General features: G+C 38.5%; 1 protein-coding gene across 1 annotated transcript in view; it reads right to left on the reverse strand.

Moving 5' to 3' along the window:
- Positions 1 to 2602: 2602 nt before the first annotated feature.
- ADGRD1 (adhesion G protein-coupled receptor D1) overlaps positions 2603 to 13241 on the reverse strand; it is a 156482-nt gene continuing 145843 nt past the window's right edge. The window contains exons 22-25 of the mRNA XM_074887453.1: positions 10913 to 11039; positions 9631 to 9672; positions 6874 to 6966; positions 2603 to 6172 (exon numbers count right to left, since the gene is read on the reverse strand). Coding sequence (XP_074743554.1) covers positions 6077 to 6172; positions 6874 to 6966; positions 9631 to 9672; positions 10913 to 11039 — 358 coding nt within the window. The 3' untranslated portion in view covers positions 2603 to 6076. The remainder of the gene's footprint in view (positions 6173 to 6873; positions 6967 to 9630; positions 9673 to 10912; positions 11040 to 13241) is intronic.

Below are 13241 nucleotides of genomic sequence, written 5' to 3' on the forward strand. Positions count from 1 at the left end.
ACAGAGTTGTTCAGTGTGCTTCAATTTTTTTTTTTTTTTGGCTTGAATGGTTTTATGCATTATTCCATGTCCGTAAGTAGAGATAAGCAAATGCTTAGCTTGAAGCATGCTTAAAGGAACACATGCAACGCCCAATCAAGCCTGCTTTTGTACAGTAACCACAGAAAATAACATGGGGAGGGAAAATTTCAGTTGCCTTTGGTATAGGTAAATAGACAGCATAAAGCTGCTCTATTGGGAATTACCCTTAGCAGGTTAGCAACTGGTCAAGGAAGCTGTTTGGTAAAGATGCACTGAACAATGCCTAAAAATCAGCCTTGCGACTCAATATTTCTGTCATGCTTCAGCACCTGGTGAAGATGCTGATGTCAGCGATACATTTAGTATTGTAATCACCCTTGACAAGATGAAATATGGCCTCCGAATTCCAAGAACATATGGGATTATTGAGAAAGAAAATTGTGTGAACAAGGGCAATTATAGCAATAACTATCTATGACATACTACACTTAGTCATCCAAGCGTAACATAGATATAATGAAAATATTTTTAAAGGCAAACATGATGTAAACCAGTGCCAGAATTATCTAATATATTATTCTATCATGAATGATAAATGTTAAAAATACCCTCTATATTTCACAGAATAGCAAGAAAGCATTCTTTTATGTATGCCTTGCTACACGATTTGGAGACATACAAAGGGAGGAAGGTTTCTTTGTAATGGGTATTGAAAGATGATGAAACACCTTTCTCATCTAAATTCCAATCTTTAATTTTTCAGGATATAATTGGCCTAGTTACTCTTCATCATGTAATTCTCCTTGTATTAAACTTTCCATCATCACCCCACAATATCTACACAGCTATGCAACATAGAGGAGGCAGCTGGCAGCCTATTAATCATAATAGAACTAGCCTTAACCTTGAAAACATGTAATCTATAGGATCACACCCCTATGATGATAAGCTTTTGGAGCGTTTGTTCTTTGAGATATAACATTTCTGATTTACATCGTCATTTTCAGATAAAAGTGTAATAGTAATGAAGTTTTAATACAATATGCATTAGTTTTAAAAAAATCACTGTTTTTGTAATGCACTTCATTATGACCCATTGCCCTGCTATAGAGTGAAATTAGTCCTAGAGCCAAAGTTTCAGTCCCTGAGCCACTCAAGCGAGGCCTGAACCTTGTGCTGGTTTTCTGCACTGGCTGTACTAAATCCCAGAAAGTCTCTTTCTGCTGGTAAGGCTACAAGTTCATTGTTCTGAAGGTAAAGAGGAATCCCACCTATTTGATGCAGCTCTGGGGCATCATCAAAGTCATTCCCTGCTTTTGGTCTGATGCAGGGTACGTGGCAGGTGGACCCGCCAGCCCTACTGCCCATGCAAGGATGCTCCCATGTGTACATATAGACTCTGCAGCCACAATAAGAAAGACATCTCTGCAGCTGTTAGAAAAAAGTAAGTGGAGAAATCTCTGTCCTAATGCTGTAGCAGTTGCTTTCCATTGTAACAGGACACAGCAGAGTGTGAATATGTAACACGGTGTTTGGGGAGAAAAGGATGAAGGTTAGGGCCCACACCATACAATGTTTTTGTCCTCAGCACTGGAGCCAGCAGTAGGTGAAAGAACAAAAGTTACTGTGTAGCATTAGTATTTAATAATAAATGCTCTGTTTGTCAGCTGTGAGTTTCAAAGCACTTAACAAAGAAGGCAGTATCATTATCTTCATTTCACTGATGGGATAAACACATAGTCAGGAAAAGTTACTTGTGAAGGTCACGCAGCAAGGTAAAAGCAGAGCAATGAGAAAATCCCTGGCATTTTTGAAACACCAGCCTTTCTGACCATGCCTGTGCTCTCAGGCATCCAAAACACGGATAGTTGATGGCAGTTGATAGTTGCTACAGTTATTTAGCTGCAGGAGAGTGCAAACTGCCATGGAAAGTTAATTGTTGCATGTGCACCCCTCTTCTATTCAGCAAATTATCTGTCCCCAACCACAGAAAATAGAGGAGAAGAACATGCTGGCGTGATGATAGGAAGAGACTTCCGAAAGATGTATATATATTTTAAAATATATATATTTATATATGTAAAATGTGTGTGTATATATATATCTAACCTTGTGTGGATATATAAAAAAAATATATATGTGTGTATATGTATCTATTCATACACACAATGCTATATACAGAGATCTGGTAGAATGAGAAGTTTCCTCTCTAAGTCTGAGATGGAATCTATTTGTCATATCCAAAAATGTCATTTTTTCACCTTGGAACTGACCTTGACCAGGTTGCTGGAATAGTTGTGTTAGAAGAAATAATCTGCAGCAGCTACTTTATAAAATAGACTCCTTTCTTAAAGAGGAGGGAATGACTTTCCTCACTATATTCTGCGGGTATAAACTTTAATATAAAAATATTGTCTGCACATTACCTAGGCACACCTGACACATATAGTAGGACTTCTCATATGAGTAAATCTCTGCTTGTTTAATCACAATAGTAGTCATAGGGAGCCATAATTGTTATGCTGTTGTTTATAACCCATGTCAAAAGAATAATTTGAACAAATACAAAGTTCTTTTAGGAAATTAAGTTTTCTTATTTATTTGGGGGAAAAAACAACAAAACTTAATTATTTTACTACTTACTGGCAAAGTAATTCTTGCTACATTACCTATTTTAAAACTCACATCTCATTCAATTAAGATTTCATACTATTGACAAAATGATGCTGTCCTGAAAAAAATATTGCAATAGCTGCTATATACAAGCCCATAAATAAACTGCAAGATTTTCAGGCTTCAAAAGACTGAGGACAGGAAGAGATTGTTTAAAGATTCATTTGAGCATTTCTTATTCAGTACATTTGCTGCATTCAGTAACAACAAAAATACATTGAATCAAACAAAAAGAATGGACTTAGATGGCAATGGAACACATTTGTACTTTGTGGGTTTTTTACTAGTTTATCAAAACCAGAAGAAACCCCATCCCCAACCTAGCTCCTAACCTCATGTGACATAAACAACAAGATAAACTGCTTCATCACAAGTAACGTTCAAAAGTTAAAGCACGGGATGCAGGTTATCCACAGTGGATCTCAGTAGATAAAGGATAATAAATGCTCCTTCAATATATAATACGTCTATGTCACGTTCTAGAGAATAAAACCAAAAACATTTTTATGCTCTTATTTTTAGTGAACAATTTTAAAATAGGGTATACCTGGATGAAAAACAGATTTAGCCCTTTATATTACTGTCATTTTGTACTGTCATTTGTATGGTGCATGTTTTTTTCAAATGGACCTTGGGTAGTGACATAGGTGACCAATATACATTAGCACAGGAGGAAATGCAGGCAGTGAAAATTGTGTAGAGGGGAATATTCTTAAAGATTAAGACAAAAAAAAAAAAAAAGCTTTTATATGTCCTCTGGTTCATTCATAGAACTGTTTGTGCTATAATACAATGATTAGAAGAGAAATTATCAAGGAGAGTTTCAATCAATATCCATGGTCACAGTGTAAAAAAAAAAAAACCAAACCAAAAAACAAAAACCAAAACCATAACAAAAAGAACACATGCTCCAGTATAAAAAAATATGCTTAAATATGTTGTCTGCACACAATACAAACACTGAACTCTGTTATCACAGTACTGTTCTGTTACAGTCTCCTCCATACATTCTGAGGGTTCCTTCTACTGCATCTTTTTGGGGAAAAAAACCGAAACATTCTCAAGCCAAGAAAAGTCCATATGTTTGCACAGCTGTAAGACAGTCCAATGTAGAAAAGGTGAGGAAAAAGCCATACACAAAAGCCAAAATTATGATATAACCATTTAGATAGTTATCTTTTACTGACCCGCCTTTAGATTTAGCTGTCAACAATTTGAGTTGTTTAGCAAAAGGAAACACAAGATTAGAAGCCTATATATTTCATGCATATGTATACATGTGATATGCAGTATGTCACATTCTACTTCATTCCATCTGCATAAATCCAGCATAAATCTGGTGAAAATAAGATAATTTCTGTAGAATGTTTTAATTTGTAGCCACAGACAAACTTGGGTGGACTGTGGGGTTTCAGTTTGGTGACCATACCAACAAGTCTTGGCCAGGAAGGGGAGAAGGTGGAAAAGATTGGTCCAAACTGAAACAGATTGTTTCTTTCTTAGTGCAGGAAGGAAACATGGAGAAAACTTGTTTTGGATCAATCAAAAAAGAAATACATTGATAGTTTCTAAACTTTCCATGCCATGTCTTTTGGATGAAACACTTCACTAAATTCAGTCCTAATTGATGAATGTCTCCTGTTCCCTAAAGATCAATTTACTTTTATTTTCCTTTTTATAAATTTACTATCCAATAAACAATTTCCACCCTGCACATTAGGGTGCAAATACCTTTTCTCTTGGAAATCAATAACAGGTATCTTGCTAGATTCACTGGGACCAGAAATGGCCTGAGCTGCTGAAGATACAAACCTTTAATTAAGAAAAAAAAATCAACACAAAACCTCTTAGCAAAAAATGAGGTTGAAGATTTTCATATTTCCCTCTTTTTGTGCTATTTTGATAGCCCAGTGTATTAGGAAAGCTAATTACCTTGGTGGTTCCTGCAAATCAGTATACCCAGTCTGTTAGGGATACAGCTACTGCAAATAAGGAATACCTGGGGTTAAGGAGACATGACTGCAAAGCCACTCTGCGAAGGGGGCCTCATCTTTGGAAATTGCTCTGAAGACCCTGGCTGCTGAGTAAATCCTACAGCAAGACACATATTTAGGGGCCCTGACCACCTCCAGAGCTTATAGTCTGCTTTACCCCCAGCTGGGAAGGTGCATCGTTGGCACAGTCGAGATCACACTCCCTTGTGCTCCAAACATCACTTCTGAGAACGTACAAAACACTGGTCAAAAGAAAAATTACAGTGTTTTTTTTTCTCCTTAAAGATACTTCATAGCAGTACTAAAGCAGAAGCTATTAAGTGCTGAGCAGAGTTTAAAACCACAAAAGACTCTGCAGAGACCTATTTAAAAGATGTCTGTAGGTAACAATACATAGACTTATTTGTAGTCTGGCTGTCTTCACAGTATATCATTGTGTTACATTTTTGTGGTTGGAATTCAGTGTCTTGATCTGACCAGTAAAAGGAGAAAGATAAGTCACAGTGCCAGGTTTTGATTTCCAAAAGCTACAGCGCATTTGTGAAATGCACTTGATGGACAGTTGTTGATTGCATCCGAAAGCTTCGGGCAAAGCAATACTAATGCTTTGTACTGCGATATGTCAGCAGACACAAATCAGCGCTAGAAATGCTGTGGACAACCTTAGCCATTCCTACCTTTTATAGACACGATGTAAACAGGAATATCTAAAATACTAACAGGCCATGATTAGGAGATTTACATGTTACATATGCTCTTTATGTGCATGGACACATATGTGTATATTATTAGCTTTGCTAATTCCATGCCCATGCTGGGAACTGAGTAGCTGGAACCTGCTTCTCCCTCAAGTCCTGGCTTCCTTGTAGCATTTAAATTAATCACCACTATGTATTTTGAATAAGCTTCACTTCGATAATTGGATTCTGTAAGGTAATAAATGTAAACAGAGAGTGCACAGCAAGACCAGAATAGCCCCATTACAACATCACAATGGGAAGCATTTCATTTTAGAGCATAAAAATCCATCTTGCCAGAGGTATGTTGCCTTTCCTCAGTTCTGGGAGCTGGAATGATTCAGATCGCAATAAGCCCTTTTTGCGTACCTAGTGTTTTCATCATTGGTGACAAAACCATCCAGTGTATATTTGTGCTAGTTATATTTACAGATATTGCTAATAGCCAAGTGGTAGAATGTGTTACAGTTCCAAAGGCAAGCAGATGAGGGCTATTTACTCTACAAAACAACATGGCAATTTCCAATTTTTTAGGCAGTGATTTAAAAAAGCAGTTTTCTACTGGTATTAACAGTGAGAAAAAACTGGTGGACACTGTGTCAGAGGTCCTGAATGTATGGCTTGATTTTCACTGAGAAGCTGGTATTACTGTCAGACTGCTGATAAATCAATGCGGTTGCCTGAATTGGTGCTTTTATCCCAGGTGTTCAGCTTTGTGGGGGTTGTGCCTGGCCTGTTCCCAGTCATCTGGAAAACAAAATAATATTGAAAATAGATTTATTTATTTTGCTAAACCACTCTTGTCTGGATGAAAAAAAAAAGCTTGAAAGCATCTATTTACATTACAGCGTTGTCACAGAGTCTTGAGAGCATATGCCATAAAGGACTTTTAAACAGTTGCTGCCAAGATCTAAGGTGATTGACAGCGATCACTTAATAATACCTATCACTTCAGAAGTCTGGTTCTTTACAAAAACAAATGTCTTTTGCCTCAAGACAATTTAAGGAGAGCTAGAAAAGCATATTCACGTGTTGACTTATTGAAGAGTTTATTCCTCAGGCTTAAATGTAAAAGTGCCCTATCAAAAAGCCATCATCATCAGACAAATACATTGCCCAAATGCTGCTTGAATGCATAATATGAAGTCCATTACAGCTGGTGGGAACAGTCTTATTGAACCATACTCCAGAGTTCATAGACCTTTGTTTACTTTTATGTGATGGTTTGCCAGAAAGCAGAATTTTGTCCTTTACTTTCAGAACAGATATTGTAGCTGCAACTTAATGCTTGCTGATTCCACCTGTCTACACCATGCATTAGGTTAGGTACTAAAAATACCCACGTGCCTTCTTGTGTCCTGTTCTTTCCAACAGAATTTAATGTGGAACACTTTCATGTGCAATAGGGAAAAAAAAAAAAAAAAAAAAAAGAAAGGAGGAATACTCACAATGTCTGAATTGAAGGGTTTCACATTTATGTTACGAGTCGAACTACTAGTAAGGGACCAGACCTTGGTTTTGTGCTTAAAGGCAGCTCTAACCTTTGGGGAAAAAAAAAAAATGTAACCAGGTAGAAGATTTCTTTTGAAAAAGTTGTGTTTATTTTCACAGATGCATTGTACGATCATTTCCCCGTTATCCTTCCTCCACATTAACATCACTGTACTAAAAAATAACGATCTGCCCCTACATTTTTCTTTATATTCATGGTACTTTTTGAGTACCCATACTTTAAATACAAAGCATTGTATTTACTTATGTCTCAGTTCATTGACAACATTTTCATGTTATCTGGGTTATCCTGTCCTCCTAGATGTCCAAGGTATGACTGTATTACCATTCATCTTGTTAAAAATAAAAAATAATAAAAGCAAAAAACCAAAACTGCATGGAATGTAAGCATACATCCCCAGTAATTGCAGTCGTGGTTTGAAAGAGTTTGTGAGGAGTCATTATACTGATTTTCAGCAGCTCACATTTTCTAACTAAATATACAGCCCCAGGCTGGTCCACAAGCTCCCCCATTCGGGCAGGCTCTCCCTGGAGCTCACGCAGCCCTGATGGTACCCAGATACCATGAGGACATAAGACAGCTGCCAGCCTTTTGAAAACTGAAATTATTTAAAGATGCTGGATGAAATTCCCTATAGATGTAGGCAGATTCTGCACCAAGGTGAAAATAATCCGCTGCATAAAGATGGTGAGACAGTCATTCTTTAGGCAAGCAGGCAAGATTTATCAAGGATTACTGGCTGGAAGTAATTGAGCAGTGTTACGATGCTGTGATAAAGAGCATCTTGTCAGGAGGAGCATAGTCTGTAAAACACACAAAGTAATCTTTCCCCTCTATTCTACACTGGCATGGCCTCAGCTACTGTATTGTGTTCAGCATCCCAGGAAAAACAGGGACCAGGTGGAGACAGCCCTGAAGAGAGCAGTGAGGATGATCACAGGTCAAGCAATCACATGTTATGAGGAGCTCAGGTTGTTTAATCAAAAGAGCAGACTGGGGGAAGACTGGATAAGTCTTACAGTCTTTCCTTTCCTGTGGAGAGGAAGGGAATTATCTGCTCTTTATATGTATAGTAGCTAAGACAGGAAAGAAGCTCAGACTGCAGTAAGAAAGATGACAACTACAATTTAGGAGTGGCAGTAGTGAGACACAGAGCCAAATTGGTGAGGGAGGACAAGGGGCTTTGGTGACAGAGCTGTCAGGGGTGACACTGGCACATTGGACATGTGCTGCAGGAGAGGGTGCTCAGGCCCCCGTCAGACCCATTCTTCTGTGCTTCTTTATCGTGCGTGTGCATTTCTTGTCCAGGTGCACTGGGAATACAACACAACCACTTGGAAATATCTGCAGATTTTGCTCTACAGTATCTGAGTTTTACTTCTATGGTAAGATTGAAATTCTCAGGAATTCTCACAATTTAGCTGAAGAAGTGTTTTAGACATGCATAGCCAGTGGAGACAATAAGACCGGCTCTCCCAAAATGACAGTTCACGTTAGCTATATATGAACTGGTTTTTGAGGATACAAATTCTGAAAAGTTTCTGAATTTAATTTCTCATGAGGTTCCTGAAAAAATGGCAGCAATTCAAATATTTGTATTTGATGTAAGACTTTTGAAGCTTGACAGCAGGAAGAAAGTTTTCTGAGCCCAGGGGAGAATAGCATAAAGAAATATTTTTCCTCCTTACCTTTAACCTGCCTGCTTAACTTTAGTTGATTTCAATAAAGATTAAGAATTTGATAGTCAGTCCTGACTCTCCAAAGTGATTGTAGCAAAGATCATATCAATGCTCTAAGACTGAATAGGTTGGCAAATATTAATAAATCATAACGTCTCCACAAAAGAGCTGGAGTGCTATTGTTGCATAGGAAGAAGCAGCAGGCTATTGGGACAGAGCTACTTAGCAGCATCCAGAAGAGCGAGCTGGGGGAGAATCAAAGCTGTGTGGGTATTCACTGAGCAGTACCTCCCTGTCAGCGTGCTGGAAATGGTTTTCATAAGAAACTTTCATTATCAGTAATACGTGTTGCTGAGCATTTCCTGCTATCTGCCATGGGAGGAGAGGATGCTGCAAGCTCCAGGCCCAGCAGAGGTGGTCCCCACAAGCCCCGGTTACATCAGTCTTGTCTAGGCTTTACTCCAGTTGCTCTGAGAGACCTTAATGCAAAAAGATGCCTCTTGGTCTCTGAACTTCCTGCCAAGAAAAATACCTGGAATATGTTCTACTCTGTTTGGTTTCCCATTAAGGATTGCATGAGCAATGTCCAAAAGTATGTTTTACTGACAATATTTATTTTCCTCTCTGGAACTGCATTATGTAGCAAAGCCAGAGCCCCCTCAACAGGAACTGCCAGATTCCCTGCTCCCACTATTTAAGCATCCTCCCTTAGCAGCACAGCCCATGCCCTGCCCAGCCTTTCCAGCCCTCAGGATTGCTTCCTTCCCTAGTCCTGAGCTACCTTCTCTTATCTTTGGGGTTTTTTTTTAAACCTTTCTTACGTTAAACAAAATAAATGTCAAGCATGGGTCAAAATGCTGCAAGTCACAAAGTCACTAACAGTCATGTATTAATTGAAAGAAAAAAATCAGTGGCATAGCAGGCAGTGATAATGGAGAAAGTATTTTCTTGTTTTACACTCATGTTATTTAATTTGGCAACACCAAATTTGTTAACACCATTTGGCTACATACCTCTGAATTCAGAAGACAGTGAAACAGGAACATGAAAAATCCCTGAAAACAGATAAAAGGGAGAAGGGTGAAGACCGTGAAGAGTTAAATACAATAATGTATTTCTTGCACTATTGTGTAAAGCAGGTATTGAATAGTTGGAGATCTATAAATATCAAAGAGTAGGCCAAACTGTGACTCATGTTAAACTGGAGAAACTTGCAGCATTAAGTTAGTAAGAGGCTTGTCTCGACTTTTTCCTGTAAAACAGCACCTCCTAAACTTTGTGGTGCTAAAGGAGAAATCTGGCTGAAAAGAATCAGGAATTCTGTTTTCATGACAACAAGAGAACTTTCTGTCTGTGCTTGCAAAGATAAAGGCAGAGGAAAATGCTCTTTGGGAAACACCAAATCACGATTTTTCACATTAGAAAAGCAAGATATTAGCATTAGGAAAATTTTCACAGCAGAATTTTGCTATCTTTGGACTTTCTGTCCAATAGAAAGTAAAAAAGGCCTATCCTCTTTCCCTCCCAAAATAATTTTATTTTCTTTTGGGGAGTATTCAGCCAAACTTTTGATTTTTATTTTGGATGAAAACTGCAACTTTTCTTATCGGCTTATGGGGAGAACTCTGTTGCAATCTTTTTGTGACCATAGTGCTATTTGTTCCTGAGATAAAAAAAGGATTTACAGGAGTTCATTTTTTCTTCCCCTTTGTAACCATTATTTGGGAAAGAACTATAACCAATCTATAGATTTATGCCTCTACAGAAATGTCTGCTTAAAGCTAAGCAGATGCTTACATTCCTCCTTGGACAGAGCTGTTTTTCTGGATTGGTGTATTAAGATGAGGGTCTAGTTGCCTGCATGCAAGAGTCACTTGCAGCATGCAGTATAGCTCCACTTTTCTCCTCATGCTGCACCTTTCTCACAAACTTCTGTTTGCTTTTATCTAGTCTCAGTAACGAAGCCTCAAACTGACACTGAAAAACTGTTCTAGTATCTCTACCAAAGAATCTTGCCTGTGGTACATGGTGCTGGAAGAATGAATTTCATTTCTCAAGCTCACTGTCTCATTTATTTAATTATTGCTACTGGAAACACTAAGGAGTGGGACCAAAGGTCTGTTCATAGAGACTAAACAATTGCCGGCACTGTATGGTCAGCACTGACTTAAAAAACAGAGGAAGAAACATAGGAAAACTCCAGTAAACGCAAGCATGTGAAAACATCAGTAATGATCCATTTATTGGATCTCAGCAGCGGTTTGGTAGCCATAAATTGTCCCACCAGGTACTTACTTGTAGTGAATTGAAAACAGCAAATATATACTGAAATACTAATGCGTGGGCATTGACAGCCAAAATCCCAAAGATCCATGAGCTTCCCAAGATTGGTAAGAGAACAGCAACGGCTTTAGCTGTTAGTCTGAAAGAGAAAATGAAAATAGGAAATGCGATGAGACAGTTAAACAAATTTCAGCCCACACACCAGGGCGTTTATCAGTTATATCCTGGCAGCAAGGCGGTGTGTGTGTATGACTCTCTTCACCATAAAATTCTTTTAATGGGCAAGTCTCTTAATTACACATTCCTCATCTGTCTATGAAAATGGGGATCACATAACTTTGGTATCACCTTGAATAAATACAGATCAAGAGTCAGTAAGTGAGGGTGCAAAGGAAGAGATGGAGAGATGGTCATATAACTACTGTAGTCATAGCTTCAGTTTACAGTGAAGTATCCTTTTGTCAGTGAAGAGTCAAGTGTAAGAGTCAAAACCAGAGGGCAGAAACAGAACAAAGGCAGCATGACATGGAAAAACTAAACTCACTATACAGTACATCCAAAATACCTTTGCTCAGCACTACAATTAGGTCAAAACATGGTATTTCTCTCATAGAAAGTGACTTGCAATTTTTAATCACCACAAATGGGAAGAAAAATGATGTACCTCTGCCAAATGCAAATCCTCTAACACCCCGGTATTATTCTGCTACCACCCTGCTTTGTTCAGAGTTGATTCAGAGAAATGTATGCCAAATATTTAAATAGCTTGTGTTTCTTGGAGGTCCCTACTGATATATGTTCAGTCTGCTTAGCTTGAAGGAATTGGCAGAATTTCAATAAAAGGTGGTATGACATTTGGAAAGCTAATAGCACTGAGAAAATAAGAGGGATTTTTGGTTTCGCCTTAATGAGTTATGTGCAGGATGTTTGTTTTGGTGGAAGGTGAAAAGAAATTGTAGTATACCAGACAATTAAGTGATCATGGAAAGTTTTCTGCAGCAGCTAAATTCTGTGGACCAGATGTTATATAAAAAGCAAACAAAGGGAACCACAGAGAATTGTAAGATTGCAGTTAAGTGTCTTCAGTGTATACATAGCCTTCTATTTTAAACACCAAAGGACTATGCACTTTCTACAAGGAGCTCATTTCCTTCATCTGCAACAGGAATTAAGGGCAGACAAATCTCACAGAGCACTCAGGGCGCTGTAGAAGAGGCACAGGCAATACTTGCACCCGTTTTCTGCTTTGATGTAAACATTGTTACTATCTCTCTCTGCAACTGAATACCACTCAGACACTTCCAAGAAAGACAGGCACAACTGACGAAATTTAACTCACAAAGATTACTGCTTATCCCACACAATTGTCTTCTCCTTATGAAGCCCTCAGAGCATCATCTTTAATTCATGCTAATGAATTGCTCTAAAAAATTGTACTTTTGTGTCTGCATATACCCTGTAATATTGACTTCAAGAGTATCCTAGTAACAGCCCTACAGAGTGTTTCTAGTGTGATCACAGAAAAAGTAGGAAGACAAGTGGATTACTCTATGGAAGTCCTGTCACAGGATGCTATGGACTTCTGAACATGATCCTATAAATTCATGGCGGATAGTTCTGTTGTGGATTGTTAAATGTGACGATACAGATGCAGCTGCTTGTGCAGGAAGTCCCTAATCTTTTGTGTGCTGAAAGGTGGGAGTGTGTATTCAGAGAAGAATCACTCTGCATGACTTTTATAGTAGGGATACAGGGTTGAATGGACCCCCAGCCCATCTGGTTTAATCCCAGACGGCAGTCCTTCTGTTCTTAGCCTAAACCATCTGGCTTTTTGATTAAAACAATAAACACCTCCACGGCTCGTTTTCACATCAGTTTGACCCAGTAAAGGCAGGTGTAAAGTAGAGCAGGGACAGGTGACCAATAATGCAATTAGTTAAGAAGTCATCACTCACTTTTTCCCAGTAAGTGCTATGTATCTAGTTCACAGCACTGGGCAACCCAGAAGCTTTCATGAAGTCTGTCCACTCTGTAATTACTCAAAAACTCCTGTGAATCCCACAGGGCAAAACATTCTTGCTGTCAAGACACTACTAACTAGACAGGCCAGCGCAATTTTGCCTGTCAAGGATGAATAGACATCAAACCTTTGCACATCCAAGCAGCACATTTTCAGTGACAGCTATCAAAGGACAAACTCTTCCTCCTGGGCAGCTAAGTACAATCTTGATGGTACAAGACAGAAAGCACAAAGAAGGGACCTGTCCCCATTTGAAACATCCTGAACCAACAAGGCAGATCTAATCCCTTACCACAGCACTTATAAACACTTACTTAACTC

This window comes from Strix uralensis, chromosome 17 (assembly GCF_047716275.1).
Source record: "Strix uralensis isolate ZFMK-TIS-50842 chromosome 17, bStrUra1, whole genome shotgun sequence".
Lineage (NCBI taxonomy): Eukaryota > Metazoa > Chordata > Aves > Strigiformes > Strigidae > Strix > Strix uralensis.